General features: G+C 54.8%; 1 protein-coding gene across 20 annotated transcripts in view; it reads right to left on the bottom strand.

Annotated features, from left to right (window-relative positions):
• Nucleotides 1-4,557: 4,557 nt before the first annotated feature.
• The window catches only part of ARHGEF7 (Rho guanine nucleotide exchange factor 7), a 125,878-nt gene continuing 117,285 nt past the window's right edge, over nucleotides 4,558-13,150 (bottom strand). For 12 of the 20 annotated variants that reach the window (XM_082365218.1, XM_082365199.1, XM_082365215.1 and 9 more), the window contains 3 exons: nucleotides 8,356-8,455; nucleotides 8,044-8,119; nucleotides 4,558-7,046 (listed from right to left, as the gene is read on the bottom strand). In XM_082365218.1, the coding sequence (XP_082221344.1) occupies nucleotides 6,924-7,046; nucleotides 8,044-8,119; nucleotides 8,356-8,455 (299 nt within the window). In that variant the 3' untranslated portion in view covers nucleotides 4,558-6,923. Of the gene's footprint in view, nucleotides 7,047-8,043; nucleotides 8,120-8,355; nucleotides 8,456-9,974; nucleotides 10,431-13,150 lie in introns of those variants that run through there. The other 8 variants (XM_082365209.1, XM_082365217.1, XM_082365200.1 and 5 more) reach the window with 2 other exon arrangements.

Raw genomic sequence — 13,150 nt, 5'->3', positions numbered from 1 at the left:
GTAGCCCGATGGGCGCGGTGAGAGGGGAGGCCAGGCTGGACAGGTGGACACTGGGCCCGGGGGGGTGGGGGCAGAGAGGGGAGGGGAGGAGACAGGACTGCTCAGGCCCAGCGGGTGATGGTGACGAGAGGAGAGGGCAAGGGGGGAAGCCGAGGGCGGACCGGAGGCTCACGGTGGGAGCCAGAGCCCAGGTGTGCCTGACCCGGGGAGCAGGTGGCCGAGGCCTAGAGGGTCAAGGTCACTCGAGGTCATGGACGGATGGGACGAGGAACAGGGAGAACCAGGGAGGGGAGGGCAAGCCACGTGGGAGGGGGACGGGTCAGAGCCTGTGGGGTGGAGCCGCGGGAGTGACCCGGCCCTGGTGGATGGCGCAGAGCACGCTGGCGCCAGATGAAGCGGCTTTGGCTCCTCCTCGTGACCACGCGACCAAGCCTCCCAGGGCCTCGGTTTCCTCTTCTGAAACCAAGGTGATGACACACACGCATAGGCACGTGACTGTCGCGTGGCTGATGCCCAGTAAACGGCGCGCACGTCTGGAGACTTGGAAGGTCAGGGTGGGCGTCCGGCAGCTCCCGAGGCTGCACCGCCGCCCGCTGCGCACAACTCACCCGTCTGGAGCGTACGCTGCAGCGGCGCTCGGCGTCCACGGTCTGCGTTCCCCAGCACGGCGCCCTCGCAGCCTAGGAAAAGCCCCCGTGTGGTACGCAGCAGCTCCGCTCCCCACCGCTCCCGGTGACCACTAGCCCACCCCGAGTCCGGGGACTCGTGCCTCTGGACGCGTCCCGTCAGTGGAATCACACGATGCCGTGGCCTTTGAGTCTGGCTCCTCCCACTTGACATGTTCAAGATACACCCGCGTGACAGCGCGTGCCAGAGCCCCACTCCTTCCACGGCTGAAGGAAGTCCACCACACGGACAGACGTTTCGTTGATCCGTTTCTCTGTTGACGGACGTCTGGGCTGTTCCACGTTTTTGGCTGTTATGTGGAATGCAGCTGTGGACCTTCACGTAGGAGTTTTGTGTGCACGTGTTTCCACCTCCCTTGGACACACTCCTGGGCGTGGCCTGGCTGGGTCAGGTGGTGACTCAAGGCTAACCTTCTGAGGAATGGCCAGACTGTCTTCAGAGCGGCCGCCCCAGTCGCCGTCCCCACCAGGAGTGTAGGCAGCTGGGTCCCCTCCTGGGGACTTCAGACTTCAGATCACCTTGGAGAGAGTTCAAGTGCATTTATCAACGAGCTTCCGGGAAGCGGTGGAGACGGTCACATGTAGCCATGTGAAGGCTGGGTCAGCACAGGAGGCTGAGAAAGCCCAGGGTTGGGGGGTGCGGGGTCACGTCGGGCCCCCCGGGGCGAGGCCAGATGGGATCTGAGGTTTCAAAGGATTGACTCAGGTGGAGACAAGGGAGCAGCGTGGGGACTGCCCTGGGGCTCAGGAGGTCACAGCGGTGCTGGTAGGACCCAAAGAAGAGAAAGGAACCCACTGCCCGGGGACCCCAGGACGACGCGCTGCTACTTCCGCCACCGGGCGGCTATAACCCGAGAGCCGAGCATGCTGTATGGGGAGACCCTGGGGGCATCTCGGGGTGGTGGCCAGTGCCTGGGCTGCCCATGACCTGCCGTCCACTCCCCTGAACCAGCCAGGCCTGCGGAGGATGGAGGCTTCACGGGCCACAGGGGGAGCTCCAGCGTGACCTGGGCGAAGGTCTCCCTTTACCAGCCGAGCCCTGTTCTCCTGTGATACAGTTTTAGCTAGAAAGCAAGATGCTTGCTGTCCTGGACCGAGTGGTGTTCCCTTGGGAACCGTGGGAGCTGCCCTGGCTTTTCTAGAACAGGAGAAGCTCTGCTGGGACCCACTACAGCCTTTGGGGACCCTGCGCGACTCCCCTCCCTGGTTAACATCAGGGTGGGGTTTAGCTGAGAACCTGCGGCCACACTCAGGCCGGCTTCTGGGAGGGCAGGTACCCCACTCAGGCTGGAGGCGGGGACCGGCCAGCACCTGTGACGGGCTGAGTCGTGTCCCCCACAGGAGATGCGTTCAAGTCCTGACCCAAGTACCTGTGAACGTGACGCCGTTTGAAGCTGGGTCTTTGCGGATGTCACTGGGCTAAGATGAGGTCATTGCCATGGCCCTAATCCAAAATGACTGGTGTCCTACCAAGGAGAGAAAACAGACACACAGGGAGAAGGGCGCCGAGAAGACACAGACGGCCACGTGCCAACAGAGGCAGAGCCGGGCACCTCTGGGACGGGCGCCACGGGGGCTGGAAGGGGCCTCCCCCAGCACCTCCAGAGGGACCCAGGCCCCCCGATAGGTGGGCTCCAGACTTTGGGCCTCAGGACCGTGAGAGAATCAGCCTCTGCTGTCAGGACCCACCCAGTTCATTGTACCTGTCACAGCAGCCTCGGGAAACCAGCACCTGTGTCATCAGTCTTGCTGGGACAATAGCCAGAGAAGGAAGCCTCCAAACCCTAACACACACCTAACGCGGCTCTTAGGGGACCAAACAAACCCAAGGGCGGTGGCTTAAAGGTGGGTGGGCCTGGGTCGGGCACCGCGGGCCACGCCGCCCAGGGCTGGAGCCCCAGGTCCCCGCCACGTGCTCGGCCTCACGGCCAGGACAGAATCTGAGCGGATTCCTCAGCGCTCGCTCCTGCAGGGGTGCCGTGTGCAGGGGCGGCGCCACTTCCCGCCTCCTTCCAGTTAAGCGCCAACCACTTCCCTTTACAAGTAAAATCGAGTTCGTCAAATACCGCATCTAAGGGAGAAATTAGAACGGCGCAACTTCAGCCCCCGTGGAGCCCAGGTGATCAGCATCCAGCCGGTGTTAGGAAAAGGCAGCCTCGCGTGACCCGCACGCAAGGAAACCTTCAAAAGACCTACGCTGTCCCCATCCTGTCCTGTGGGGCAGTTTTCAGACTGTCCAGCGCCTCCCCCTCCCTCTGGTGGATTTCCAGAAAACACTGGAAACTCCTGGCACCTTCCAACCCAGAAATGAGAGAGGACCATCCTACAGTGATGTAACGTGCAGCCCCTTCACAGGAAGCACTCGGCAAACTGCTGGTGTGTGACCCGCAGAGCGGCAGGTGGTGGCCACATGCCTGAATCCTGGGGAGTAATGGTCACCTGTTACTTCTACACGGGCTTCAATTTTCTGCAATAAAAAGTCAGATGCCACGCAAGCAGCAGCGGCCAAGCGAAGGGCCTCGTCCAGGACCGGGAGGCCGGGGGGCCGGGGGCACTGGCGGGCTGGCGCGGCTCCTCCCGGGATGGAAGGCGAGCGGCCCGCGTGCCCGCTGCCCTGCCCGCCCCCGTCCTCCCCCAGCCAGCGCGGTGGCTCCCTGGGCCCCGGGGAGCAGGGCGGGGGGCAGTCCCATCCACGGCGCCCTGGGAACCTCTGCTGGAGAGGAACCTTGGCGGTGGGGATGGCAGACTGCGGGCGGGGTTTACTTGCTTTCTAACTACCGCCAGATAAAGGAGAAATTCGGTGACGGGTAGACTGGGGACAAAACGGGCGTCACGGGGGCGGGTGGGGAAACGCCGGCACCGCCTCCTCCCCCGGTGGCGAGTTCATCGTGGAGCCCGTGGCGTCGGTGTGAACAGATCAGGACATTTCAGGCGGCACTTAAACCTCCCTCCCTCCCTTTCGTGAGGAACTGGAACCGTGAAGCTGGGAAGGACATCACGTCTAACACTCCCCCTAGGAACTTGGCCAGCTCTGTCGAAACGTTAGAGCGCAGAGGTTTCTAGGCCCCGTCACGGGGCTGCAGGTCCTAAGGGGGAGGCGCCAGCTCGCAGCTGCAGGGGCCTGCGGTCTGTCCTCACCAGCCTGCAGGCCAGCCGTCTGGAGGGCCGGGGCCTGACCAGAGGACCCTGAGGACCGCGCACACACAGGGACAGACAGACAGACTGGGTTGTCTGCCAAGACACACGTCCACCGCTCGTCTCCCTGAGATCCGACCGAAACGTGACAAACCCTGGTTCCCGAGTTACCCGAACGTTCCCTTAAGCCACGGTGACTGTGACAACCGTGCCACCAGCTCCGTCCTCAGGTCGAGGGTGGAAGCGCTGGGGGAGGAGAAGCACCGGGAACCCTCTGCCCCGCCTCGCCCGCCTGGCTTCTCCCCTGAACGCGGGTTTCTGGCCTCCTTAAACGGGGTGGCGTGTAGGGCGATGGGCAAGGCTGCATCAGAGGCCACTTCCATTTGCCACGCGACGCTCTAGAGGGACCCACAGAACCCAGAGAGCGGCGCTCAGCCATCGAGCCCCACGCTCGGTTTACCGGCACTCCGGCACGGGAGCCGTCGGTCCACGGACGGCAGGCGAAGCGGAGGCCGCGTCTGGCAGCCTTTCCTTCCACTTCCTGCCCCCAAACTTTGTTTTCTATTTTTATTTATCGTCCAGTGTTCCCAAACCCTAGATTGTAAAGGCAAATGTGGTATTTTCCAGTGCCAAAAATTCAAACCAGAATTTTAAGGTATAAAAAAAAAATCAAAAGGAAGTGTAAAGGTTAACACACACACGAAAAAAACACATCACAGATAAAGTGACACGTCTGTAACATAAGAAAAATAGTTTAATAATTACAACAATGTAGCATGAGTAGTCAAGGCCAGGACACCGCCTGTGGCATTTCGTGAAGTGTCCCCACAGCTGTGAACGGGGACTCTCCATGTCCGAGAAATGAGGACGGGGCCGGGGGGGCATCGGGAGTCCACAGGGGAGGCGCACGCGGGCCGGCACGTCCCACCGCAGAGCGCGTCCCAGGGCCGCGCACGCCTCCAAGCGCTTCCCGTCCCAGGCGAGGCAATGGCTTCGTCTCCTCATCCACAAAAGGTGGGAGCAGAGGTGACTCCAGCAGGCAGGGGGCCCCTTCCTGACGTCCCCCATCCACCCCCCAGCCCCTCAGAAGGTCACACGGAGAAACGGGTGCAGTCCATTTACGACAGGGCAGGTTTTTAGAAAGAGCTGCTCAGACGCATGCTCTCTGCTCCCTCAAAAGCTTAGTCAAACCTTGGATCCACGGGAAGAAAAGGTAGTGCATTACACAAGCATGTCAACGGTCACCCCTTCAGGAGAAGGGGTGCTAAAATCAATAGGTAAGGCAGGTTCTGCAAGAGCCCCGTCCCAGGGTGCTGGCGGCAACAATGCCGTCACAAAGTGCTGGAGAGATCAGGTGATGAAGTGGTTCCTGAGTTAGAATTTGCTCGAGACGGCAAACTTCAGTACACTCGAACTGGATTGTTTCCCACTGCAATGTCTTACGCATCCTCAAAAGATACTACCGTAAAGACAGGGCTTACCAAAAATCCCCGAAGACCACCTCTTCTGGCCCCGGCACTAATGAACACAACGCTGAGTACGGAAGTCGGCAATTCTCGTAACAAGGTCGAGTGTGGGCAGGTCAACGTCGGGCCCCAGGCGCACCCGCTGAGCAGGTAACGGCCGAGCCGGGGAGCCCGAGAGTGAGGCCGTGGGCCGAGGACCACAAGGACCGAGCCGCCCAGCTCGGGGACATCAGACAGTCCGATGCAGTGAGAGGGCGCAGCTCACAGAGTCACATCTGGTGCCACGTGGGCATTTCTGAGACGTCTCCGACGCAATGTGCTGGGATTCTGGTTTTTAAAGACACGACACTTGTTCTCTGCAGAAGATTATCTCACTTTAAAAACGGCCTCTTCAGAAGGGCAGGGGGCAGAGCACAGGAACCAGCTGGGCCCGAGGCCGGGCTTCCCGCCCGCCCGGGGCTGCAGAGAGGACAGGCTTCCTCCTCTGTGCCCCCTGCTGTCTGGACGCGGGGGTGGAGGTGGGGCGGGGGTGGAGGTGGGGCGGGGGGTGGGGCACATTTCAGCTCTCACTCCTTAGGGGAATCTCAGGCGTATATTGCTTCATTCTTGCTGAAACAGTGGAAACACTGCCTTTTCAGCGAGCACGGAAGGCCTGCCTGTTCTGCCTGTTGCACCCAACGGGAGAGCAGGTCTCGGGGTCAGACCGGCCTCACACAGAAACCCCACCCGCGGGACGGCTCACCCTCGTGGGCTGCGGCGACGTGTAATAAATAACACACTTTATTTACAGGCTCTAGTGAGCTTGCTCTCTCGGGGGAGGACAAGACAGTGCACCTGGCCAAGGTATTAAACCAGCCTACACGTCAGGCCCCCCCCAGCGGGCCGGACACCCTCCAACGCTCAGGTGTTCACAAGAAGCGGACGCGTGCACACCTGTCGCTGGACACAGTGGCGGCAGACGCGATTTCTTGTGTTCGGGGCTGAGGCCCAGACCCCCGAGCTCAGCCAGAGTGCCGCACGCCAGTGACTGCGGTACTGCTTTACCAGGAGACTCTCCAGCGCGATGAAGGTGTCTCTGCAGGTACGAACAAGGTGAGTTGTCTAGGCAGACTGCAGTGGGAGGCGTTTTCGGAGCACTGCGGTGGCGGAGAACAGAGCAGGCATCTCCCAGGAACACCTGTGCGCTCCCCAGACTCTGCTTCCCACGAGTGCGTGAGCACGCGTCCCAGTGCGCGGGACCAGAGAGGTTAGTGGAGGGGGACTGCAGCACAGCCACCAGCCCCGACACGACAACCACGGATACGCTTTCAAAACGGAGCATTTACAGGCAGCGTATATGTAACATTTATATATATTCAATCAAAGCCTGAAAGACCAGACGCAGTCCCTGCACTTATTGCAAAATGAGGTACTGAGATGTTGAGAGGCAGGTAGCACAGTCCGGCCTCGGCGTCTATGCCTCACGCTGGTTCTTCAGGAACGCCACGGCCGGGGTCAGCTGCAGCTTTTCTACGCACAGAAGGCAAGAGGACTTCCGTACAGCCCTGCTCTGCGGTCCTGAGAGTCACTCGGTTGTGGTCACGGGGCTCCAGCTTGGTCTCGTAACCAGTCTTCGAGAAAGAACCCAGGACGTTCCTTAGAGGTTGGTCTCATCCCAAGCGGGATCGTTCATGTTCTTTAGAACCTTCCTCACCAGCTTCTCCAGGTCTTTGCGGGCTCTCTGCTCCTCCTCCAGAGATTTCTTCATCTTCTTGTTATCCTGTAAGTGAAGCAGACCACCGGCTATTAACCGCCTTCGGTGCTGAAGCGGACCCCCTCCCCCAGGAGACTTGGGGCCTCACTGGAAGAAATCCTGGGCTGGGACCGCCCTGTGCCGCGGCCAGGGGTGCAGTGACCGGGACCCCCCAGTGTCTGACGGACGCACAGCTGCTCCTGGGCACCAAGACAAACCACAGACGGAGCAGGCCTAGGGTCCCCACTTATAACTGGGAACAAGAGAATAAGCGAACGGCTGAAAAGAACAAAAGGCACACCTCACGTCCCTCCTACCCCTTCCGCGTCTGCGATGACCCATCTACAGGGTTCTATGAGAAGGAGGGCAACAGAGACCGAGTGAGTCAGGGCCTGTCACTCCCCGCACACACAGACGTATGCCGCTGCTGAGAGCCAGGAGGCCCCCCGAACGGGGAAGAGGAAGCATGTGGACGGCCGAGGGCAGCTCTGAGCACGTGGCTGGTGCCCCCGCCGCCTGCCCAGCCCAGGCCACGCTGTCCTCAGGCTTCTCCTCGGCCTCCCCTCCTCAGACACCAAAGCCACTGATACAAACAAATAACGCACAAACGCACAAAGTATGCTTGGCTAGTTAGCCAAGTTTAACTGACGTTCTGATGTGGCTTCTCAAGAACAAGGACCACGTGTTGCGCCAGAAAGTGGCAGAGGACGGTCACAGTGGGGACCTACCAAACTGTTTAACTAGATGGAATTTTAGATCTCCTGCCTGATTATTCCAGCAGAATCTGGGATGGTTTATGATGTCAAAAACAGTGCAGTGGAAAGAAAGCCACTTTAAAGATTCACTTCCTGGTCTATCACATTTACGGAAGACCAGCTGTTGTCCTGCTTCTGAAATCTCAATACTGAGAGTCAGGCTCTCTTTTCCGCATTACTGTGCTTACGGACAGCTGGCTTCACTTCTAACGCCACGTTTTCCTCTCTTCCCCCATTAAAAGGAAGATTAATGACGGACGACGACCCACCTGTCGTAACTCCTGGACTTCATCCTTCAGTGCATACACGGTGTCGACGAGACTCCTAGACAGAAGAGAAGGCGCCCTGAACAAGGACCGGGTCAGAGGGGACGCTCGGAGCCTCCCCGGACGCGCATGCTGCCCACCTGCCCGCACGCCCAGGCCCTCGGTCCGGGGAGGCCCACTTCTGCGCACAGGGGCGCGGACCCCAGCCAGGAAGTCCACACCCCGGCCCTCCTGGAACCATCCTGAAGCCGGGGCTCCCCCTCCCCCGACAGCCCCCTTCCCCCGCCCGCTTTAAAGCACTGGAATACAGCTTACTTTTCTTCTATCACTGTCTGACCGTTACTTTTAGTTTCTTCAACTATAATTTTCTCTTCTTCTGGAAGCAAAACTTGTGGCGCAGATTCTTTGCGTGAACCTATCATCATTTAAAACAAAACAAAACACCCTCAGGTAAATACCACGGCAGAACTAAAAAAAGAACTTGACTATACAACACTACTTAATTATTAATATTAAATTCCAGGTGTTAATTCCAGTATGTTAAAAAATACATTTTCTAGATAAAACAGGGAAGGGCAACTTTTAAAAACCCCCTCTACCTCTGTGTACTGAACCCAGCCTTCTTCATGCCTAAAGCATGACACAGGAAAGGCAACATTAGCTTTTTTTGCAATTTATTAAGCTTCAGTTTCTTAATCTGGACTATGGATCTTTTAAACCCTGAAACTTTCAACAGAAGGTTCTGACCATATTGCCCTGGATATTTTGGAGGAAATATTCGAACTTTTTAGGGATATTCGTATCAACCAAATTTTGTGCCATTTTATTCCAGGAATTTTACAAAGACCCATCGGATCATGCAGCAGACATATACCCACTGTTTATCAAGTCAATGAACTGGCCCTTATGACACGTAACTCCACAGCAACAGCTACCGATGTTACAGCACATGGTTAAGAAAAGTGCAGTTTATTACTTGGTTCTCTTATGAAAACTTTATTTACATTCCCTGGCATATAAACGTTTTTCCAAAAGGAAGTAAACTGTTTACAATATCAGAGGAATGTTTATGTCATTTAACCAAGATCCAGCACAAAAGCTTACCCAGGACAGTGGCCTGATAAACATTTACTGCAAAATAAGTACTTCAGAAATTAACTGGGAAACCCAAATGTTTTGAAAGGTGAAAAACGAGAATCCAATCTTATTTAAGGGTGCAAGGAAGAAAATAAACTTTTTAAAAGGTTATACTATACAGCACTAACATATATCATTTATATTTTTGTAAAATTACATCAGATGCACATTCGAGGAAGGACAGAACCCACCACAGACCCACTGCGACTGGTGTTGTGATAAACGCAGCTTCTCTCCGTTAAAATACACGTGACGTTGGCTACATGCTCATTAATCACAGAGATGGCGGTTCAGCTTGCTTGATCTTGTTTTTTTTCTGCTTTACCCTTAGTTTGCCCTCCCAAAGGTCTGTCACATTGTAAGATGGCACTTGTGCATCCTCACGTCGTGGGGACATTCCGTATAACACACGTTTTCAGGACAGGACTGAATGGTTTCACCAGTGTTTTACTGCAAGCTTACACTCCTCTGAACAGAACAGGGCTGATGATTACTGTCAAAGCCTGATGACAAGAGACTCATTCGATGCTCCTGACATCCAGAGAGCACGTCCGTCACCCCCAGGGCAGCTCATGACATGGAGAGGAGGACCGCTGTTTACCGGCCCCAGGGGACTTCCCACATGCCCCCTGCATCTGCAGGGCCCAGCTCCATCCCCGCCCCACAGGCTGGGAAGGCTGCTTGGACGCCGACCTCCCTCCTCCTTTGCTGTCTCAGGCAGGGGAAGCTTCAGCTCTGGGAGGGCAAGGACAACTCCATGTTACCCAGTACGAACTTCTAGACAGATAAACAGGTACCTTACACCAGTAAAGGAAGGGCTTTATGCGTCCTGAGCAGAACTTCTGTATTATAATCATAAGCAGTACTTAGAATTCTGTCACAAGCCGTAACGAGCTGGCGTATCGGAGCATATCTGTACTTAAGTTTGTCGATTACTATTTCAAAGACGACCCTCCGCTAGTGCCTTCGTGTTCACACCGAGGTGCCGGCCCTGTAGCTGCAGCTCTGGCTGGTGCCCGGCTCACCCCGCACCCAGCACGGTGACCCGCGCGGCCGGGGGGTGGCTTCTCAGACAGAAGGCGACGTCTCTCACGACACGGGCCCGCAGAGGGACACACCCTGAAAGCCTTCGTCACGCTGGCAGCCATCGGCTGCTCCGGAGCCTCCGTGCGGGGCTGCGGGCACGGCGTCTCCCAGGCCTTTCTCAGTAAACGGGAACTGCTTCTGGGACGTCTGGGCCACGTGGGCAACTGCTGCTTAAGAAGGAAACGCGCACGTGAAACACACGACGGAGGAAGCAGAGGGACGCTGCCAGGTTAGGAATTCTGAAGGTCGAGAAATTCCTGTGCTTCCAACACAAACGCAAATGCTACCCATGTTTTTATCAGGAAAAGTGAACTCAGGTTATTTTCCTTAAAAACAGACAAGGATTCCTAAGGATTCAGAGGTGTGGACCACACGGACGGACAGTGAAGGGCCCCACTTAGTTTTCCCTGTAAAGAGAAGCAGGCAGGTGACGTCAGACCACTTAGCTCCTCAGGGTTCCTGCTGTTACCTGCTTTGCGCCCAGACGTTGCTGTGTTACAGCCAGATCAAGAGCTACCCGTGGTGTATCTGTCACGTTCAGTTTGTAATACAACATTTCTTCACGTGAACTAGCCAATGAGACAACAGGTTGGAAATGTTTTCTTACGTAACAGTGCTTTAGGAAGACTAAATTCCATGTATCTCAATTACTTTTGCATCTTCTAGCTTCCTAGGCAACCTATTTACATTACGTGTTTGCAGCAGTAAATTCTTCAAATAACACATAAAATAGAATCACGAGGGATGTCCACTCTGTGAAGCGCGGGTCGGAGCACAGCGGGCTGTCGTGCGCAGGGGCCGGGGCTGCAGGGACTCACTCTCACGGGTCTGTGGGTCTCGATAAACTCAGGCCTGTCACCGATCCGCGGAGCCTCGATTCCACCACCCGTAAGAGAGAACAACAAAACCAACCACCTCTGCAGAGCTGTTCTGGAGATTAATTTAAAAGTTGTATCTTATAGATATCTTTTACCAGATGAATGCGTAAATATAAAAGTCTTACACTCCACTATGCGATGTGACTGAATCAGGGGAACTAATAAACGTGTGGGAACTGGTTCAAGAGCTGCACAAGCAAGAAAGACGTTGTTCTTATTTTTGCCAATACACTTAAAGCACACAAGGAGGCGACAAATATAAGTATGAGAATGTTACGTTACAGACAGGATGTACTAACTGCTGGGTTCCTGAAACGTGCCACGGTGAAAAATGTCATTTATGGATTTGATGGTGAGCCAGGAGGCTTGTAAAGGAAGATTATTTATCAGCCTGAATAGAAATCCATGGGCTTCCTAGTTTCAACATAACATATTTTTGTAAAACGACTGAAAAAAATTGATAGTCTTTCAGTAAAACAACAAAGGAATATTCTCCAGCCAGGTTTATAAGTAAGTTGACTATTTCTATAAGAACAAAGTTCTAGAGAGTAGGTAGATTTAACAAGCTCTCTCAAAGATCATTTTAGTATTTTTAAAGGTACCACAGCACATTTTCTCTGAATTGGCTAGGTTGGAAAAACCATTTAACAGCAGAATTACCAGAGACTGTTCTCTCACTTTCTTTAAAACCCTCTAAAAGGGGCCGAGACACAGGTGAGTGTGCTCACGGATGCTCCAGCACACTCGAAACCCTGTACTAAACACAAAGCTCTGTGCTTCCAAGAGATAACTGGGATTCTGCAACATGTAATTCTGGAAAACTCTGAATGCTGTAGCCACTTCCTGGAGATTCACAGAGCGCATTTAGCACACTTAAGGTTTTCAGTAAAAATACCCATTTAACTTGAATTCAGCATTTCCTAAATTTGTCTGAGTGCTGAACTTTCTTCCCCCCATCATCAATATTAACATTTTGCAGTTTTCTGGTTAACAGTTTGAGGAGTGGACTGGCCTATAATCCCGCCTGTGTCTATGAATACACACACACGTGCGCGCGCGCACACACACACACACACACAGAGTGCTGGTTGGCTTTGTTGTTGTTCAGGATGGGGGTGAATACAATGAAATAATAATCATTAGCGCCAACCCAGCCGCCAACGCCTGCTGACAAGGATGCGGCAGTTCCACACTGCCGCCAGAAGGGGCCGCTCTGTGCCCTCAGCTGGAGATGGTGCAGGTGCTGGGGGCCATGAGCTCACTCAGATGTGTGACCCAGAAGCTGGAGACACGCTCAGAACCCTGTCCCCTAAAACAGTCACAGGTCCCCAGAGGACCGTGGACCTTAGGTTGAGAAACACAGATGGATGCAGCACTCCCACCTCCCGGACAGAGGACCTGCCCAGGCAGCAAGGAGAGGGCCTCAACGCAGGGTGCCGTCGTGGTGGTCAGACTGCCACCTGGTGCCTCATCAGATGGCCTGCGGCTCTCAAACCCAGGGCGCATGTGATGCATCTGCCCCCGCGAGGGGGCTGGCCTGCACTGAGAGCCTAAAAACAGGGTAGGTCTGTCAGAAGAGAACATCTGCTTATCTAGCCAGCGGTGCAGCACATTTGTAGCAAAATTCACATGACTTCTTAAATTCCTAATCTTTCTAAAATCTGCATCTAATTATACTCAACAGAAACTGAAGTAACTTTCAGAATGAAACAAAATGTTACATTTAAAAAAAAATCTACTTAGTAAAATCTCTCTGAAAGGCCACTTTGTTATTTATGGCTATGATAAGCTTCTAATTCATTTTTCTTAAAAATCAAAAACAGAAACACGAGGATCCTCTTTAGAGAGTGATGTGCATTTGTTTATCGTTTGCACCTTGTCCTGGACCCGTACCTGCCACAGGTACTTGTTTTCCTTTTGTTCTGCTTTTCCTAGTCAGCTGGACATGCACTTTACCAAACAAAAATTAAAAACTGACCTCAGTCTCGGTAAGAAACATTCAAGTCGGG

Source organism: Balaenoptera borealis, assembly GCF_965194805.1.
Source record: "Balaenoptera borealis genome assembly, chromosome: 18".
Classification (NCBI taxonomy): domain Eukaryota; kingdom Metazoa; phylum Chordata; class Mammalia; order Artiodactyla; family Balaenopteridae; genus Balaenoptera; species Balaenoptera borealis.
The sequence above is the reverse complement of the archived record's forward strand: the minus strand, read 5'-3'. Positions and strand labels throughout refer to the sequence as shown.